The following is a 19,650-nucleotide window of genomic DNA, read 5'->3' as shown; positions in this document are numbered from 1 at the left end:
TCAAAAATTCTACCCCCGGGGCCCTGAAAAAAAGGAAATCTGGTCTCCTATGGATCTTGTGGGAATGAATTAACCTGCGGCTTAACATTGTCTTATGCAAAATGTGGACATGGTCATCCATCTCATACATTATTGTGGGAAGCCAACAAAATAACACCTGAAGAGGGAAGCACAAGTAAACCGTCGATAAGTCAACAGTTGTCATTTGATTTTGGTGCCTGACAGTTAAGGACTGTTAAATGTACAGAAGGCCATTAGTTTCAACTGAGCTTTTACACTAAGGTCCAACTTCAAACCAAAATGGAATCACTCCTGTTTAAGTTTCAAGTCACCTAAAGGAAACCGAGTTGTTTATCTGACGTGAGCAATAATGGGAAATAATACTCAAATTCCCAAACACACTGATTTTAACTGGGAGTTCCCTCTACTTTTTCACCTTTTCTTTATATATTTTTGGTACTGGGAGTTGAACCAAGAGGCACTTTATCACTGAGCTACATCCCCAGACCTTTTTTATTTTTTTATATATTTTTTAGTTGTAGATGGACACAATACCTTTGTTTTATTTATTTTTTATGTGGTGCTGAGGACCAAACCCAGTGCCTCACATTTGCTAGGCAAGGGCTCTACCACTGAGCCACAACCCCAGCCCGCTCCTTTTTTTTTTTTTTTTTTTTTTCTTTTTTGATGGGTCTTATCAAATTGCTAAGACTGGCCTCAAACTTGCAATTTTCCTGTCCAAGCCTCACAAGTAGTTGGAATTACTGGCTGCTTTAACATTTCTTCTTTTTTCTTTCGGTACTGGGGTTTGAGACCAGAGGCACTTTGCCACGGAGCTACATGCCAATCCATTTTATTTTTTTATTTTGAAACAGGATCTCACAAAGTTGCTTAGGGCCTCCCTAGGTTGCTGAGGCAGGCCTCAAACTTGCCATCTTCCTGCCTCAGCCTCCAGAGTAGCCTGGGATTACAGGCCTGCACCCCCACAGCTGGCTGTTTTAACATTTTCAAGGAAAGTATTTTTGAAACAATCTGCCCAGTTTTTGTTCTGTTTCTGCTGTCCTCAGCCATCAGTCTCTATCTTTAAAGCCAGCCTTCTCCGCTCCGGTCATGGGAGCTTGCATTTTATGTGTTGATTCTGAAACTGTGGGATGACATGAATAAACCCTCTGGCTTCACTTGTTTCTAGTTACTTCTTTTAGTCGATTTAAAAAATCACTGACATTAGGGACTGGGGTTGTACCTAGCATGTGTGAGGCACCGGGTTTGATTCTCAGCACCACATATAAATAAATGAATAAAATAAAGGTCTATCCACATCTAAAAGATATTTTCAAAAAAGTCACTAACATTAGAGGTCACGTAGCTGAGTGATATATTACTAGTCTCCCATTAGTTCTTGCTGTAAATAACACCTCTGACATGGGGTGGTGATCATGGGTGCCTAGGGTACTTTTCAGGGACTTGAAGGTTACTTTTGTTGAAAGCTATGGTTCTTCACTTGGGTCTGCATAAGTGTTAAATGGGTGACTTCTTTGATGTCAGGAGCCATTTTCTGGACAATGGACAAAATCAGTCTGGCATGTGTAGACCACTGATGACTTCACTACAATAAGACACTCCCTCACCTTAAATCACCCTGTTTCTTTCTCCCATATCCCAGATCCTCTCCGTGGGGAGATGAATTTCAGGCTTACTTACTTCCCACCTGCACACTAACCACTTTGTGAATAAAGTCTTGCAAAACTCATCATTTCCATGATTGGCAACTGTGCGCTGGGCAGAACAGGTATGGCTCAGTAACAATTCTCAAATCACAAAGGAAAGTCACCGAGGGCTTGAATCTAGATTTGTTTTAATTTTGTCTTTTAACAACACTCTGATTGTGACTTTTTTCACTGTGCTTGGGATTGAACCTCACACATCAAGCAGGCACTCGGCCACGACCACTGAGGTACATCTCCAGGGAAACCATGACTTTTCGATGAACTGCAAAACTGACTTCAAGCCAGTAGTTCTCAAACTTGAGCTCGCATCAGACTCAGCAAAAGACCCCGTTCAAACAGGATGGTGGACTCCACCCTGAGAATTTTTGATTCAATAGCTCTGGGGTGGGACCGAGAATTTTTATTTCTAGCAAGGCCCCAGGTGATGCTGATCTTGAAGGTCTAGGGCCCAGGCCTTGAGAACCAGAACTCTAAAACCTTCCACAAACCCCCAGGACCTCAGGAAAACACCCAGACGCCTCGGTGGTTTCCAGAGCTCTGCACTGTCTCAGCCCTGTTGTCCTCCAGATCCTCTTCCTCCCCAAGGAGACCTGTGTTCCACAGCCCAGTCACACAGCGTGGCTGAATAGCCTTGCTCAGGTGCCATCTCTTCTCCAGAACTGTGCACATGTAATGCGTTCAAGTACTAGTAGTCGCCAAGCTGACTACTTCAAGTTTTTGTCATTGTTTTGCGGTGCTGGGGATTGAACAGGGCCTTGCACATGCTGGGCAAGCGCTCTACTACTGAGCTACACCCTCAGCCCTCCTTCGGATTTTTTTTTCTGTGACACATGACAAGCCCCCATCAACTCTTTGGCCCCTTGAGGCCATGACTGGCTAGAGCCAGACCTGTCTCACTGGATGGAAAGGTTCTTGAGGGCAGGACCTTAGGCTGTTCCCTCACTGTTCCCCAGCCCTGCCCAACACAGTACAGACCAGGCACCCTTATGGAAATGGACAGCTGATGGAGGTCTGTCTCTCCCACCTATCCATCTGTCCACCCCACGGGCCAGGGAGGATGACTTCATCCAAGGGAGGAGACTCAGCAGCCACATACCTGAAGCCATCTAGATTCACCAGTCAGCATCACCAGGGTCTCCCAGTGGCATGCCCAGCTTGGGAACACAGTACCCCTGGGAGGACAGGTGCCTTCATCAGATCTCGATGTACAAGGTTTTGGCTACAGTATTGTTTTACCAGCAAGAGATGAAATCACCCACACAACTAGAAATGACTTGGGGACAAATATCCGAGAGGAGGCTCTGCATATGCAAAAGGCTATGAGACCTACGTGTGTGTCTTTGGTGTAATGTGTGAATTATACTGTATTGATGAAAAAAGCAAGAAGAAATGAGAATATAATAGAATATGATGTGAAAATGTGAATGTTTTTATATTATCTACATAATAATTTAAAATGAGAACAGCAGGGCCGGGGTTGGGGCTCAGTGGTGGAGTGCTTGCCTAGCACATGTAAGGCACTGGGTTCAAGTCTCAGCACCACATGTAAATAAGTAAAATAAAGGTCCATTGACAACTAAAAAAATATTTAAAAAAAAATGAGAACAGCAGCAATAATTAGGCAACATTTTATTGAGTCCACATCAGGTGGTAAGCTGCTGGCTGCTCAGGTCCCCGAGGTAGATGCTGTTTGCCTCCTATTTCACAAATGAGCTAACGAGGCACCGGAGGGGACATCCCCTGCCCAAGGTCACCCAGCTCAGGAGAGACAGAGTGTAATTCTTACCACCTCAATACATTAGGTACCACTTGTGTAGAATGGAAAATAAAGGACGCATGCATGCACATCGCTGGTACACACAGAGACTAATCCTGGAAGGAGACCCGAGAAACCATCACGGCGGAGCGGAGGGGGAAGGCTCCGTGTCCTCTAGACACCCTTGGGCTGGAACTTTTCTTTTTTCCCTTTCTCTCCCCCTCTCCTCTCTTTCTCTCTGTACCGGGGACTGAACCCAGGGGCACTTAACCTCTGAGCCACATCCCCAATTCTTTTTATATTCTATTTAGACAGGGCCTTGCTAAGTTGCTGAGGCTGGATTTGAACTCTCGATCCTCCTGCCTCAGTCTCTCCAGGTGCTGGGATTACAGGCGTGTGCCACCGTGCCCAGCTCCACTTTGGAACTTTTAGCACGGTACTTTTTTTGTTTTCTATTGAATGGAACAGGACCTGGTGTCTCTTCCTAGAGGACTCTAAAAAAGAGAAGGAGCAAGGAGTGGAAGCCAGACTACACAAGTAGCTCCCTCAAGAAGATGAGAAGCAGCTGCCCCAACCGTCCACCTGATTTAAGCACCAAGATCCAATATAACCTTCATAAGAAGCCCAGAAGGCTGGGAAGGAGCTGCACAGTGGATGTTTCTGAGCTCCCATAGGAAAAAGTGACCAACCAAGAACCTGTTCAAATCCAAGTTTTGCACTTTCTGTGTGACTTTGGGCAAGTTACTTAACCTCTCTGAGCCGCTTTGCTTCATCTGTAAACAGTGGAGAATGTTCATAACTCACAGGCTTGCCAAGAGGGTTGAAGGTGTCAAGGGCTTAGAGCTGTGCCTGGCACGTGGTGAACCCTCTGTATTTTCTATCACTTATTAAGACAATCGTGAAGGGCTTAAAATTCTCTTTTCTTACCAGTACTGTCCACCTTCCTGGTTTTCCTTACTCCTCTTCGTCCTACACTCCCTTTCTGTCTCCTTTGTATGCTCTTTTTATCAGGACATTTATTGAAGGGTCATTGCTTCCTGGAGATGATCATGCCAACTGTGGTGCCTAGAGTGATGGCAGCCACTTTGGGACCATGAGGGGAGGACACGTGAGTCAAGCCTCCAGCTGAGGGTGGCAAGCAGAGACACAGGGGCCCTGGGATCACAGACCTGCCCATAGCTGTGAAGAGTACTTCCAGAGATCTCCCCAACTCTGCTGAGGTGCAATCTAACAAATTCATCTTATTCCAGCAGTGCCAGGCGTGGTTCTGTTACAACCCGGGAAAAGCCAAAATCCTTCCTAAGTGATACAAATGTATGAACACCCTAAGGCTGATTGCCTCTCTTCACTCCTCCTACAGCCTCAGTTCCTTCATCTCTGTCTCCATCTCTGACCACCCACTGAGCCCTAGCCCCAGGGCCCTGCGACACCCCTGGGGTGTCCCTGAAGCCCCTCATACTCACCAAATGTCAAAACAGCCACTGACGTCCCCCCAGCTCCACTTCCCCTCAGGTCCCCAGGCACAGCTGGCCTCGGACCTCGCCCTCCCAGGCTGCAGAGCCATCCGCTGGCTGGGGGCCTCCCCGCCTCCGTGGCCCTGCCCAGCCAAACTCTCCCTGGGCTCTCCCCAGTCTCCCCCACTCTCCTCCCTGCGCACACACCTGGGGGACCTTCCTAAAGCCCGAACCTGACCACGACTCTCCTTCCCAAGCCCCCCCAGTGCCTCTCCCGTGTCCTGGGAAGAGGATGCCCCAGGCTCGCCACTCCAGGACACTCAGACCAGCTCCTGCCCCTTCCGGCCTCACTCCAGGCACAGCAGCCAGAAGCTGCGGCCTCACCTGCCCTCCCCGCTGGGCCTCCGCAGCCCTCGCTTCTGCCTGCTCGGCCCTGCCGGCTCCAGTGCCCACCTGCCGGCCCCTTTGGAGACCTCCACGGGGTGTGGCAGGGCGAGGAGCTCAGTGGAGGGCCCCTGGCACCGCGGCTACTGCCACAGACTACCTCAAGCCGGTGGCTTCCTCACCACCCTCCCCTGCCTCAGCGTCCTCAGCTGTGGAGAGGGGATAACCGTGTCCTGTCCTCATCCACAGAGCACCCGGAAGACAGCCTGGCCCGGAGTGTGGCAGGTGACAGGCCAGCCCCCTGGAAGCCGTGCTGTCGTGGCCGCCATTTCAGAGAAACAGTCCAAGAGGTAGAGCAGCTGCCCGAGGACAAGGCAGGACACGGCCCCGCCAGACGGGAGCCCTGGCAGCTGGCTGCAGGCCGAGGCTGAGACGTCGACCTCGCGCTCCGTGAACTGGGCGCGGGCTGAGTGCAGGGCCCTGGCCCTGGTCCCTGGAGGTGCCTGAGAAGGTGAGTCACGGACAACGCCTTCCTCTGACCTTGGCTCACACTGCGGTCTCGGTGCTGCTGCCCCTTCCTCCGGGAGGCTCTCCTGACCTTCCAGCGACAGCCAGACACCAGCCCAGTGCTTCCCCGCCTCGGTCCTGGCCGGTGCTTTCTCCAGCCCACCCAGTGGCTCTGCTGCCACCGCCGGGCCCTGCCCATCCAGACGTCCCCTGTGCGGGGATGGGTCTGTCCACCTCACCAGGGCCCAGGGCCACCTCCACTACCATAGTGTCCCCAGCCCCGGCCAGTGCAGATTCGGGTCTGGGATGAATGGACATTCTCCTGCCCTCTGAGGAGGAAACCAAGGCTCAGAGAGGGCTGTCACCTGACTGGCAACGGAAATAGGTCCAGGACCAGAGTCTGCACCCAACTGGTGGCTGAACGAGGGACAGATGGAGCCTGGGAGCCCAAGGCACAAGGGGAGGGCAGAGGGGAGGGCAGAGTGCGGGGAGGGAGGCGAGGGAGGGGAGCCACACTGGAGCCAGGGGGCCCGGGTGGCAGAGAGGTCCCTGCTGCCAGGACGTGCGGCCCCCCAGCTGCCGGCTACCTGGGGATGGAGGCGTAGTCGGTGCGGGCGCCAGCAGAGAGGTGCTGGTGCAGCGCGGGCTGGGCGCCCAGGATGTCCACCTGATCGTCCTGGTCCTCGCTGAGGCTGGTGGGGCCCGGGCTGGGCAGCAGGATGAGCTCAGTGAGACCGTGGAGGTCAGACACGTGGCGGAAAGTTTGCAGCACCAGCACCATGGCCACCAGGCCCAGGAAGAGGTAGGCTGCGGGCGGGAGGAGGACGGTCCAGTGGTCAACCGGTCCACCGCCGGGTCCCCACCGGCTGGGTCCTGCCGGGCCCTGGGAGCCCTCCCCAGCCCGGAAGGCACATGTTCTCCTCACCCACTGCCCAGCCCCAGCTCACCTGTGACCAGCACCTTGTAGAGGGCCCGGTGGGGCTGGCCAGGGGCCTCCCCGGGGACATAGTCGCCCAGGCCGATGGTGGACAGCGAGATGAAGCAGAAGTAGAAGGCGTCTAGGAAACTCCAGGCCTCCTCCAGGTAGGCGAAGATGGCAGCGGGCACCAGAAAGCAGACGGTCACCAGGACTCCCAGCAGGGCCACCAGGTGCCAGCGCGCGGCCCGTCGGGGCTCCCAGCCCCAGCGCAGGCTCAGCCAGGACAGGGGCGCTTGGGTGAGCAGCAGCGACAGGCGCTGGGCCGAGGCGGTGAGCAGCAGCATGGTGGTCGGCACGCCCAGCAGTGCGAAGGCGATGGAGAAGGCCTTGCCCGCATCAGTCAGCGGCGTCGTGTAGCCGTAGCCTGCGGGGAGGGGCCTCCTGTCCACCAGCACCTCCAGGCAGGGGCCGAGGACACCCGCCCTGGCCTGACTTGAGCCCAGCCCTCCTGCCGCCCCCTTCCCCTGCTTGGGCAAAGAGCTGCTTTCCTTCCACACTCAGGCAAAGCCTGAAGGACCCGCTAGGCCCGCGGCTGCTTTTAGTTACTGGCTTTTAAGTACTAAAAACCACTGATCTGAGCCAGGGGTGGTGACACGCCTTGGATCCTAGTGACTCGGGAGGCCAAGGCAGGAGGCCAGCCTCAGCAACTTAGTGAGGTCCTCAGCCACTTAGAGACCCTGTCCCTAAATAAAAATAAAAAGGATCGGGGATGTGGCTGAGTGGCTCAGTGGTTCAGCACCCCTGGGTTCAATCCCTGGTACCAAAAATAAAATAAAATACAAGGGCTGTGACATAACTCAGTGGTACCCCTGGACTCAGTCCCCAGCACCCCACCACATTTGTGGGAGCTGGGGCTGTAGCTCAGGGCTGGAGTCCCTGCCTGGTGTGTAAGGCCCTGAGTTTCCTGACTGCTGATCTGAGAGGTCACACAGCTCTGCTGTGGAGGACACTGCTGTGTGTGGTCACGACAGGAATGGTTGTCTGGGTGACTTCTGGGGGACTCGGAGGCCACTTCTGTGAAACTCTGACTCTCCCCGTGGGCCGTGCAGGTGACCCCTTCCATATCAAGGAGGCAAACACTTCACCATCAGATCTTGCATGTGTCCCTTAAAGAGCAAGGAAGCCTGATTAGTCACACGGGGACCACTAATGGCTTCACCTCCAGGCGCCTTTCCCCACGCCTCACGTCACCCTGCTTCTTTCTCCCCTGAACATCCCCAGACCCCCACCTCTTCAGGGAGGCAGAATCGAGACACTTTCCACCCTTATCACCATGGATAACTCTCTTGCAAAACTCCCCATCTCAGTGACTGGCTAAGTGCAGATCACCTGACTTCACATATTCCACGAGTCAGCGCGGCCTGACAGCCCAGCCTTCAGACAGACCCCCAATCCACCTACTTCTCCCTGTAACTTGGCCCCATGGCCCTGCCTTGTCCTGCCCACCACAGCAGCCTTCCCAGGCCTCCCTTCTCCAACCTGGACCCCACAGTCTATCCATCTCACTCAGACTGTAGGACCAAGATCCCACCCAGTCCCACAGGGCTGCATGCCTGCCCCAGGACCTTTGCACTGGCCACTCCTTCCTCGTGAAAAGCTCTTTCGCCATGCATCTGCACCTTCCTCTCTCTCCAGTCCTTCAGATCTTTATCCAATATCACCTCTCAGTGATGCCTTCTCTGACCACTTAATTCTAAATTGTAACACCCTCTGACCCAACTCTTTCCTCCCCAAAACCCTCAATGCCTCCTACGCACTGGGCGCTTTACTTATTTGGTTACTGTCTCCCACTAGGGCATCAGTTCCAGGAGGGCAGCGGATTCTGTTCTGCCCCTGCTGTGCGCCTTGATCAGGTGGGCACTCGATTTATTCTCCTCAAATAAATGGATGAGGGCACAGGCTTCATGCGTTTCCTCTAGGCTTACAGGGGTGTGACAGGCCCAGTGGACGCCCGAGGGCGGCGGGCACAGAGCAAGGTAGCGTGGGCGTGAGGTCTGCAGGCAGAAACAAGGCCAAGAGGAGCCCAGGGGTGGGGGCGCTGACTCGTGAGGGACAAAGAGCAATTTTAAATCTCTTTTTATTTCTCAAATAAATCAAACCAACGGGTCAGACCTATGACTGAGGGGATGAGGACCCAGTTCTGTCGAGGGTTAGGGGTCTCACCCGAGGGCGGCAGACCGCGCCCTGTGACCCGTTAATAAACTGTGGACACGTCTCACACCCGAGCAGATGTCCGCCTGTGCCTGCTTCCCAAACAGAGGGGTCCCACTTTTTTTGTTTCTTTTGTACTTTTCCGTTTGTTTGCTCCGTTGGTTGTTTTTTGCGACGCTCAGGATGGACCCCAGGGCCTCGAGCATGCTAGGCAAGGGCTCCGCCACTGAGCTGCGCCCCTGGCCCTGGTCCCATTTTTTAATATACTTCAAAGAACCGAAAGCTCCAGCAGACAGACTGCTCACAACCAGAGAATGAGGAAGCGACTGAGTTCCCACCAGCAGACCCGCGGATCAGCGCAGGCAGCACACACCCTCCAGGGACCACCTTCAGCCTCAGAAAGAACCGGAGTTCCGACGCGTGCTGACGCGCGGATGATCCCTGGGGACGTGTCAAGTGAAAAGCGTCAGTCACTGACGGACAACGCGGAGTGATTCCACTCTGCAGGGCAGGCAGAGCAGTCAGTCAGAGACTCAGAGCCGATCGGCGACTGCCAGGGCTCAGAGCGAGGGGCCAGCAGGGACTTACCGATCAGTGAAGGCAGTTTCCGGGTTTGGTTTGGTCTTGTTTTTCCTTCCTTTGGCATTGAGAATTTAACCCAGGCGTGCTTTACCACTGAGCCATATCCCCAGCCCTTTTTTATTTTGAGACAGGGTGTCACTAAGTTGCTGAAGCTGGCCTCACACTTGCAATCCTCCTACCTCAGCCTCCTGAGCCTCTGGGATTACAGGCGTGTGCCCCTGGCTTTTAGCAGGATAGTCATCCACCTGGAATAGGTACATTCCTCCTCCCTTGCAGCCACATGTGACTCTGACTAATTTCTGGAGAATTAATTATACATGAAAGAATGCAGGTCCTCCTTCTCTCCGAGAGGACCACTCTCTCCCTTGGGAGTGTCCCTTTTTTCCCCTGTTTCTATCCCTTCTTTTTAAATTTCTTTTTTAGTTACTAATGGACCATTTATTTATTTATATGTGTGCTGATAATCAGACCCAGTGCCTCACATGCTAGGCAAGTGCTCTACCACTGAGCCACAACCCAGCCCTTCTATCTCTTCTAATAAACTCATGCTGTTTTTCAAAAAAAAAAAAAAAAAAAAAAAAAAGGAAAGAAAGAATGAATGAAATGAATTCAGGAACTTCCAGGGAGGATCATTAGGAGAGGGGCGATACCTATACCCTTTTTCTTTCCTGTTCTGCTGACTAGAACATAGGCATGAAGGCTGGAGCAGAGCAGTCATTTTGCACCATGAGGAGACCCTGGAAACAAACTATTCGGAGCAGTTACAGCGCAGCTGGGTTTTGCTGAGGAGTCTGGGTCTCTGACCCACAGCACCCTTTTAGTCTTGGACAGACTACCTCAAATGTGAGCAAGGAATAAACATCCATCTTATTTAAGCAACTGTGACCTGAAGTTTCTCACTCATGACTCCAACCCTCAGGAGCACAAGGTTTTAGTTGGGTGCAGCAGTGCAACCTGTAGTCCTGGTCATTCAGAAGTTTGGGCGGGAGGATCACCTGAGCCCAGCAGTTTGGAAGCTTGGGTAACATAGCAAGAGCAATAAATAAAAAAAATAAAACAAGGCTTTTTGTCACGTGTGCGTGTGTATGTGCGTGTGTTACTGGGGATTGAACCCAGGGGTGCTCTACCACTAAGCCACACCCCAACCCTTTTTTTATTTTTGGAGACAAGTTTTCCTTCAATTACCCAGGCTGGCCTTGAACTTGGAATCCTCCTGCCTCAGCCTCCCAAGTAGCTGGGATTACAGGCGTGCACCACCGCACCCAGCAAAACAAGGGTTTGATGGAGAAACTCCCCTGGTTTGCAAGTGACACCAAATCCTTATAAGTAAGAAAATCAGAGTTAGAACTGAGTCCGGCCCATGGGCCTCCTCCCTACTTCAAAGAGCTGAGTCCAAAATAAGTGCTTTCCGTTTTTTCCCTGCGTGACCTTGGCCAAGTGACTCCTCCTTTCTGAGCCTGTTTCCTAACTGCCAAAAAAAAAAAGGGCTCCATCATTCATTCCCCTCCTCGAATGTGGCAGTAGTCCCACCGGGCTGGGGCGGGCTCGGCACCCGCACACGCATGGAGGGGTTCCCATGAGGGCGACGCTGCAATCTGCGCACGCGCAGGGCTGGGAGGGGCTCCAGGGCTCACGCACACCAGGCCTACGCTTCAACTGGGCGCACGCACGGCAGCTACCGCAGCCACAGCCTGCTCGCCTTCCCCTGGGCCCAGCTCCCGACTTCCTGCTGCCCACCCCTGGCCTCGACTGCTCACTAGGTCTTAGGTTGGGGCCTACGACAAAATGAGGGACACTGAGAAAGGTCTCCCTGAAGGACATTCAGTTTGTGTGCCATGCCTCCAGGTGTAGTCAGGGTTCCTGGCCGCACCCAGGATGACCATGATGCCTGAGGCTCTACAAACATTAGCTTTACCAGCACCCCTCCCTGACAAGGACACCTCCTTGACCAAACTTCAGCCTGGCTTCTCTGAGCACTGTTCGTTTCCGCAAGAATCCTAAGATATCCCACCAAATTCCTCATCTCCCACTCTTTTTTTTTTTTTTTTTTTTTTTTTTTTTGTACAGGGAATGGAACCCAGAAGTGCTTTACCACTAAGCTACATTCCAAGTTTTTAAGTTTTTAAATCTGTGACTAAGTGGCTGAGGCTGGCCTCAAACTTGCGATCCTCCTGCCTCAGCCTCTTAAGTAGCCAGGATTGCAGGCATCACCACCCCCAGCCTTACTCCCTCTTTAACTTTTTTCACTGCCCCCCACTTTTTTGAGACAGGTCTTGCCATGTTGCCCAGGCTGGGCTGGAACTCATGATCCTTCTGCCTCAGGCTCCTGAGGAGCTGGGACCGCAGGCGTGCAGAACCATGTGACTCATCACTTACTCTATACATCTAAGTCCCTGGCCTGTGTTTAGCAAGAATCTCCTCGAACTGGGGTTGTTCAGTGGTGGAGCTTGTCCAGCATGTGCGAGGCCCTGGGTTCCATGCCCAACACCACAGAGAAACAAAGACACCGTCCAGCCCAGTCGCGGAAGCCTCCATGTCTCTTCCACCCGCCGCCCGGCCTGGCCGCCTTCAGCATATTCACCACTGAGCTCTTCTGTGACACGCACACATCGCCCTTCTTAGCCAAGTAGTGTTGAAACACAGCCATCAAATGGCAACTTCCCTGTTCCTAAGCTCTTCAGGCTGTTTTTCAGGACATGGGCACAGGATCCTCGGATCTGACCTAAGGTGGCCTTGGCAGCCTGGTGGGACCGAAAGTCTCTGAGGAGCAGAACCAGAGAACAGGCCCCCCAGGCCTGGACTAGAAGCGAGGGGTGACGTCGACAGAGGCAGAAGAGGCCAGAATTACCCCAAGTTCCCCGGGGCCAGAGTACCGGGTGCCGACTACTCCACCAACGTTCCGTTTCCCTCCGTTCCCCTTCTCCCGCCACTCAGGTTCCCCCCCTAGCGGCCAATCCGATCTGGGAAACGGATTTGAATGCGCCTCCTGCCTCCCTGTCCTTCAGACTTCAACAAAGCTCTTTCTTTTTGTAGAAACCCTGTGCCATGGTACTGGCTTCTGTGTGTGCCAGGCAGTGAGCCCTTGCTCAGTATCAGAGTGGTAAGAACATTGGACTCTGGAGATTTGGTTCAAACCTCTACTCTACACCTTCCAAGCTGTGTGACCTTGGGCCAGTAGACCAACTTCTCTGGGTCTCAGTTCCATTCCCTCTCTCTCTCTCTTTCCAGGCATTACTGTGACGTGGAAAGTGCTATTATCTCCCCACTTTTTTTTTCACTAATGGGGACTGAACCCAAGGGTGCTCTACCACTGAGCGCCATGCCTAGCCTTTTTTTTTTTTTTTTTTTTTTTTTTTTTTGAGACTTGCTAAATTGCTGAGGTTGACCTCTGAACTTGGGCTCCTCCTGCCTCAGCCTCCTGAGTCACTGCAATGAGCGTGGGTCACCGCACCCAGCTTTATTACCCTGTTTTACAGATGAGAGAGGACACTGAACGGCCGCAGGGCTGGGGTGCCAAGCCAGGCTGCATCTGCCTCCCTCGTGTCTGGCCTCACCTGCTCCTCCACCAGGGAGGATAAGGCAGAAAGCAGCATCTGTGAGCAGCCAGCAAGGCGCCTGCGACCCAGGGAAGGTCGGAGGCTGGTTGGGCCAGCCCTGGCAGGCCAGGCAGCGTGGGGAGAGCCTGAGGCTTGCCGGCTAATTCCAGCCTGTGAGCAAATCACCCTGCTCGACTGCCAGTGGCCTCCGGTGGCTGGTCCAATGATGGAGCACCAAGGGGGACAACTGCCACCCCAATTGTTACACTACCCACTGGAGGCAGAGTTAGGATCCTGGACCAACCTCCTCATGTTCCAAAAGGGGCACCTGGTGGCTGGGGAGGGACTGGAGAGCAGCAGAGCCTGACGGCAGAGGGATTTCCCGGGCCTGTGAGGGGACAAGGGACTTCCCAGGGTCAGGGTTCTCAAGGGCTGGGAGTGAGGCACGTCCCAGGGTCCCACCTGAATGGGCTCAGAGCAGGGAGTCTGGGGGGGTCAGTCTTAATCAAGGGCCAGTGTCCTTGTTTGAAATGAATTCTTGGGTCCTGGGTCAAAGGAAGGAGGGCCAAGCAGCAGCCAATGACTTCTGGATCGTGTCCTCGGGCAGAGGAGGCTTCTGAAGCCCAGGGTACCCCAGGGCAGGTAAGGTAGATGCTGCTAAGGGACACAGCAGTGTCCCACGTCCTTGCTGACTGTCCAGGGCAGACAGTGGGTGCTGGGGAAGGTCCTGGTGCAGGGGCATGGAGCGTCCTTCATGGAGAGGATTTCAGAGACAAAACAGGCTGGGGCAGTTGGGTGGAGAGGGAGGTCCCAGCTGTGAGCCTGGAAAAGGTCAGAGGGCTCCCAAGTCCCCAGAAATCCCCTTGTTTGGGAAACCCAGGAGGGCAGGGTTTCCCTAGAGGTCAGGGGAGTCAGGGTCCTGGCTGGGGTGTCAGGAGGAAGTGGGCGTAGTGTGTTCCCAAAAGGACACATCTGGACAGTCGGGAGACAGGGTTGGAAGGAATGGCTGCAGCAGCCAGAGATAGGTCCTGGCCTGGCTGAGGGTTGCCAGAACAGCTGGCAAGAGAGCCGAGTCTGGGCTGGCGTCCTGTGGAGCCAGGGAGGTGGATTCTGCTGTCCACAACAGTGTGAAGGGCGCTTGGTCCCCTACAGGAGGTCCTGGTCATTGTGGGGCTCTTACTGGGGGTTTCAGGGTCCACAGAGGGGTGTGAGTCTCAGTTCATGGGTTTAAAGAGGACTTCATGGAGAGTCCTGGGTTTTCAAAGGGCTAGAAGTTGTGCTGGAGGTGGTGTGGGGACAGAGGGGTGGTAGTCTGGGATGGGCTTCTAGTTGGACAGTCTGTGGTCCTTCCTGGAGGGTGCTCTGCCTCCCTCCATGGGGGGTCCCTTTCACACCTCCACAGTTGTTGGGACTGCTCAATTGGGGTTTGCAGGTCCAGAAGGAACAGAGAGGGTTCCAGTTGGGAGGAAGACCCTACAACGCAGGGGTAATGTCAGGATGGGGTGTGGGGAGGTCCTGACCGGAGCTGGGATTACCTACAGGGAGCATGGGCCAGAGGGATGGCCATGCCCTGTCTGGGACCCATGCTGGAGAGTGACCCGGGTCCAGAGGGTCGGGAGTCTCCGAGCAGGCACAGGTTCCTGCCAAGTGTTCCACTGGAAGGCAGGCCTTTGGTGGGTGCCCTGAGAGGTCAGGGGAGTCAGGGTCCTGGCTGGGGTGTCAGTAGGAAGTGGGCGTAGTGTGTTCCCCAAAGGACACATCTGAACAGTCGAGAGACAGGGTTGGAAGGAACGGCCGCAGCAGCCAGAGATAGGTCCTGGCCTGGCTGAGGCTCCCAGCCAGAGGGGACAGGATCTCAGGTGGAAGCTTGGAGGTCCTCCTTGGTCTCTATATATCCTGGGCCCAGAGGGGTCTGGAGACACCCAAATCCTCAGGGAGGTTAAGATGGAGGGGTGAGGTCCCAGATGATTGCAGAAGGTACTCTGTGGGGAACGCTGGTCCGAAAAGAACTGTGGAGGGGGTGCTTCCTGCTTAGGAGGAAAGACCTGGCTGAGGGACCCCCAAGGGGTCCAGCTGCCACATGTGGGCCCGGGGTGCTGGTCGGGTGGGGTTTGCCCAGGAGGGGTTTATGAGAAGGGCATTTCATGAGGGCTCGCGGGTCCCTAAGGCACAGGACCAGGTGGGAGTCCCGGGTCCTCGGGGCTCACGTACCCACGGTGGTGACCAGCGTGCTGGCGAAGAAGAGCGCGGAGGCGAAGTCCCAGGCGGGGTCCGAGGCGTTGGCGGGGTCCGACGCGTTGGCCAGCACGGCGCGCCCCAGCCGCCCGGCCGCCAGCACCCGCTCCACGAAGGCGTCCAGGGCCGGCGCCGCCACGCACGGGCTGCGCCGCAGCAGCTGCTCCCGCAGCGTCCCCAGCTCGGCTCGGAGCCGGGCTTCGTGTGGCGCCTCCAGCCGCGCCACCAGCAGCGCGCCCAGCACCAGGTACACGGCGTACACCGCCAGGGCGCCCGCCAGGAGCGCGCCCCGCCGCATGGCGCCCGCCGCCCCGCTGCCCAAAAGCCCCGGGCCGCCCCGCTGACGTGGCCCCCGCAGCCCGCCGCCCGCCGCCGCCGCCCCCGCCGCCCGCCGCCTGGTTTCAGTTCCGGGAGCTCGACGCTTGGCCACAGATGCCCCAGGAGGAAGAGGGAAAAGGGGCGGGGCGGGCGGGAGGAACGCCCACCTCTGGGAAACTGAGGCGCGCCCCACTCCAGGTGTTCGCTCAGGACTCAGGGTGGAGCCCAGCGCTCCCCGAGCCAGGAGCCCAACAGCAGCGAGAGTAGGGGAGTGCTTCGCTTCCTCACCAACACTCTTCCTCTCTCCCTCCGCAGTCGCGACTCCCTGAACTAGAGGTGAGAGAATCCAAACTCAGAAAAGTCGCTCCCCAACTCAGGGCGGTTGCGCACGCAGCTCAGGTTGTGCACAGCATCAGAGAGCATGGCTAGGGGCAGGGGCAAACTGAAGGCCAGTTCTCACTCTGTTGCCAAGTCTTGCGCCCTGGATGAGATGGCCACCACCCTGCAGGGACGCCTAATTCACAAAGACAGATTATAGAGTCAGATGTTCCCTGTGCCCTCGTGCACAGAGCGGGGATCCTAACCCATTCACCACGTCTTTGCTTAGATCCCACTTTGCTGAGAACACAGCAGTGACCAAGACAGTCTTGGGCTCTTTCCTCTTGGGTTCCCAGTAAATCAGGAGAAAGTGACAGATCAGTAGAGTGACAGCCCATGGTAGTCAGGGAAGGATAGCGCAGGTGGGCAGGTTCCACAGCCCTGGGAAGCACAGGCAAGATGGTCTGGGGTGGGATGGGGGAAGCCAGAGGAAGCCATAACCCAATTTAGGGAGGTCAAGAAAGTGTCCTGAAAAGGGGATTATCCTAGCTGAGACATGAAGAGTGACTAGGAATTGAGCCAGGGTCTTTGTGAGCCAGACTCAAATATTGCACGAATCCCTTAGTTCAATCCCAGCACTGAAAAAAGAAAGGAAGAAGCAAACAAGTGAACAAGAGGCAGGCGACTGGGAAGGTTGAGGCAGGAGAATTCCAAGTTCAAGGCCAGCCTCAGCAATTAACAAGACCCTAGTCAGGGAGACCCTGTCTCAAAATGAAAAGGGATGGGGATGTGGCTCAGGGGAAGTGCCCAGTACCCCCCACAAAAAATAGACAGGAATCGTGAATATATACCTTTGTTTGGGAGCGTGTAGGGTGTAGTGCAGGGTGTCATTCAGGGTTCTAGCACATGCCTAGTACGAGCAAGGCCCTGAGTCCGATCCCTGTCACAAAAAAAAAAAAAAAAAAAAAGAGAGAGAGAGAGAGAGAGAGAGAGAGAGAACATTTTCTTCACTGTCCCTTTTGAGGGTCTCCCCATATCTCTTCCCTTCATCCCTTTGTAGCCAGAACTTAGTACTGAAAGCCTTCTGGAGGGCAGCCCAGAATCCCAACCACATCTTACCCACAGAGGAGTGGGCTTGGGGCCCAGATCAGACATGGCCAGCTGGTTCTATTTATAAAAACCATGGCAATTCTTGGGACAGAGACCAATTTGGGGTTGAAAATCCATGGGAAGAGACACCTGATAATAAAAACAATAATTAACTGGGTCAGGCACTGTGGAGACTCAGGAGGCTGAGGCAGAAGGATCACAAGTTCAAGGCCAGCCTCTGCAACTTAGTGAGACCCTGTCTCAAAAGAAAAAAGGGGTGTGCATGGTGTAGCTCAGTAGAAAAGCCTCCTAGGTTCAATCCCCAGCATCCCCCCCCAAAAAAATAATGAGCTGAGTGTGGTGGCATATCCCTGTAATCCAGGGATTCCCAAGGCTGAGGCAGAAAGATGGCAAATTCAAGGTCAGCCTCAGTAATTTAGTAAGACTTGTCTCAAAATAAAAAATAAAAAGGGCTAAGGATGTGACTCAGAGCAATCTCCAGAATGAAGAAAGAAAGAAAGAAAGAAAGAAAGAAAGAAAGAAAGAAAGAAAGAAAGAAAGACAGTAACAGTAGCTACCCGTGATCAGGGGGTTACAAAATGCAACACTCTTGGACACATGCACTTGCATTGAATCCTCAGCCACCCCCAATAATTCCCATTAACTTGAGGAGAAAATTCAGTCTTAAAAATGGGGGTGTGTCAGCTGGGCATGGTGGCGCATGCCTGTAATCCCAGTGGCTCCAGAGGCTGAGGCAGGAGGATTGAGAGTTCAAAGCCAGCCTCAGCAAAAGGAGGCACTTAAACAACTCAGTGATTCCCCATCTCTAATCAAAATAGGGGTGGGGGTGTGGCTCAGTGGCTCAGTGGCTCATGTGGCTCGAGTGCCCCTGAGTTCAAACCCTGGTACCAAAAAAGCTAATAATAATAATAATAAAATAATAATAATAATTACTATTATTATTATTTAGAGCATACAGGAGGCACTAGAAGACTGAGGAAGGGGGGTTGCAAGTTAGAGGCCAGCCTGGGTAGTGAGACCCTGTCTCAAAATAGAAATAAAAAAGGGCTGCGTGGTTCAGTGGTAAAGCACCCCTGGGTTCAATCCCCAGTACCACACAAAAGAATTAAAACAGGGTTGGAGATGTAGCTCAGTTGGTAGAGTACTTGCCTCACAAGCACAAGGCCCTGGGTTCAATCCCCAGCACTGCAAAATAAATAACATAAGTAAAATAAAAACAAAGTACACAGGAGCATGTGTACAGTTTATACACAAATAGATTATCTTTTTTTTTTCTGGGGATTGAACCCACCGGCACTTACCCACTGAACCTCATCCCCAGTCTTTTAAAAAAAAAATTTTTTTTTAGTTGTAGATGGACACAATACCTTTACTGTACTTATCTCTTCTTATGCAGTGCTGAGACTTGAACCCAGTGTCTTACACATGCTAGATGAGCACTCTACCACTGAGCCACAATCCCAGGCCCTCCCCAGCCCTTTTTCATATTTTAGAGACAGGGCCTCGCTAAACTGCTTAGGGCCTCACTACATTGCTGAAGCTGGCTTTGAACTCTCAGTTCTCCTGCCTCAGCCTTCTGAGCCGCTGAGATTACGGACGAGTGCCACCGCGCCTGATTTATACTGTTTTACATAAAGGACTTGAGTGAGGATTCTGGTAGCCAAAGGAGTCCCGAAACCAATCCTCCAGATACCGAAGTCACAGGAGACCAATAGGAAGCCAAAATACTTGCTTTATTAATAATAAAAAAAAAAAATAGTTAAGTAGAGCTCAATCTTGCCGGGTGTGGTTGCGCACACCTGTAATCCCAGCGGCTTGGGAGACTAAGGCAGCAGGATCGCGAGTTCAAAGCCAGCCTCGGCAACTTAGGGAGGCCCTAAGAAACTCCTCGAGTTCCTGTTTCTAAAAAAAAAAAAAAAGGGGGGGGGGTGCTGGAGAAGTGGCTCAACTCAGTGGTTTAAGTGCCCCTGGGTTCAATTCCCGGCCCCTACCCCAGAAAAAGAGATCAATCTTGAAGCAACAGATAATTGTGGTGGAGCCTAAGGGGCAGATTCTAAACTAGAGGTGAGGAGAAATGGGGCACCTCACACAAAAGGATCACAACTGAGCCAGGACTCGTTACTGAGAAACCAGGAGCAGCCTTTCAAGGTCCCCAGAAAAGACCCACATCTCGGAGGAAGAAGGGGAAGCCACAACGATAGGGTCACTCGCTGACATCCTTCCGGAGCGCTATCACTGCCCAGAAGTCACTTCCACCGTTTTCTTTGCCTGAGATAAGTGGAAGTTACAGAGCGTCTCTGGTTTTAGAGAAAACCTAGTCGCAACGTGAGAACGTTTTAATAGATTTCTGGGAAACTGCCTAAAGGTATCTTCAAGGAAAGATACCGGTTCTTCTCACCGAACTTGTTGGGTGTCCTCTTCCTACTCTAGTCACTTTATTAAAGAGTGCCAAACTTTACAAGCGTTAGAGCTCTCACAACTCCAATCAGCCCCTTGGAAACACGAGTGCATCTCTTCTCCCTTCTTCACACCCTTCTCTGGCTCCCCAGTGCTCTCAGCTACCCAAAAAAACTACCGACCTGCCGAGAACTCC

General features: G+C 53.4%; 1 protein-coding gene across 4 annotated transcripts; it reads right to left on the bottom strand.

The window, feature by feature from the left end:
* Positions 1 to 721: 721 nt before the first annotated feature.
* KCNK6 (potassium two pore domain channel subfamily K member 6) lies at positions 722 to 15,685 on the bottom strand. Of its 4 annotated transcripts, none has more exons than XM_079119966.1 (5): positions 15,288 to 15,685; positions 6,776 to 7,171; positions 6,417 to 6,635; positions 2,824 to 2,899; positions 722 to 2,386 (listed from the first exon to the last, which is right to left on the bottom strand). In XM_079119966.1, the coding sequence occupies exons 1-4, from the start codon at positions 15,607 to 15,609 to the stop codon at positions 2,853 to 2,855; spliced, it is 984 nt and encodes a 327-aa protein (XP_078976092.1). In that variant the 5' UTR covers positions 15,610 to 15,685; the 3' UTR covers positions 722 to 2,386; positions 2,824 to 2,852. The 4 variants fall into 4 exon arrangements, with proteins under 4 accessions (XP_078976092.1, XP_078976091.1, XP_078976090.1 ...); XM_079119965.1 differs by lacking the exon at positions 722 to 2,386 and adding an exon at positions 2,419 to 2,463; XM_079119964.1 differs by lacking the exon at positions 722 to 2,386 and having other exon boundaries at positions 2,419 to 2,899.
* Between the last annotated feature and the right edge of the window lie 3,965 nt (positions 15,686 to 19,650).

Source organism: Sciurus vulgaris (genome assembly GCF_902686455.1).
Source record: "Sciurus vulgaris genome assembly, chromosome: 17".
In the NCBI taxonomy this organism is placed as follows: Eukaryota; Metazoa; Chordata; class Mammalia; order Rodentia; family Sciuridae; genus Sciurus; species Sciurus vulgaris.
Note: the sequence above shows the minus strand (reverse complement) of the source record. Positions and strands in the feature narration are given on the sequence as shown.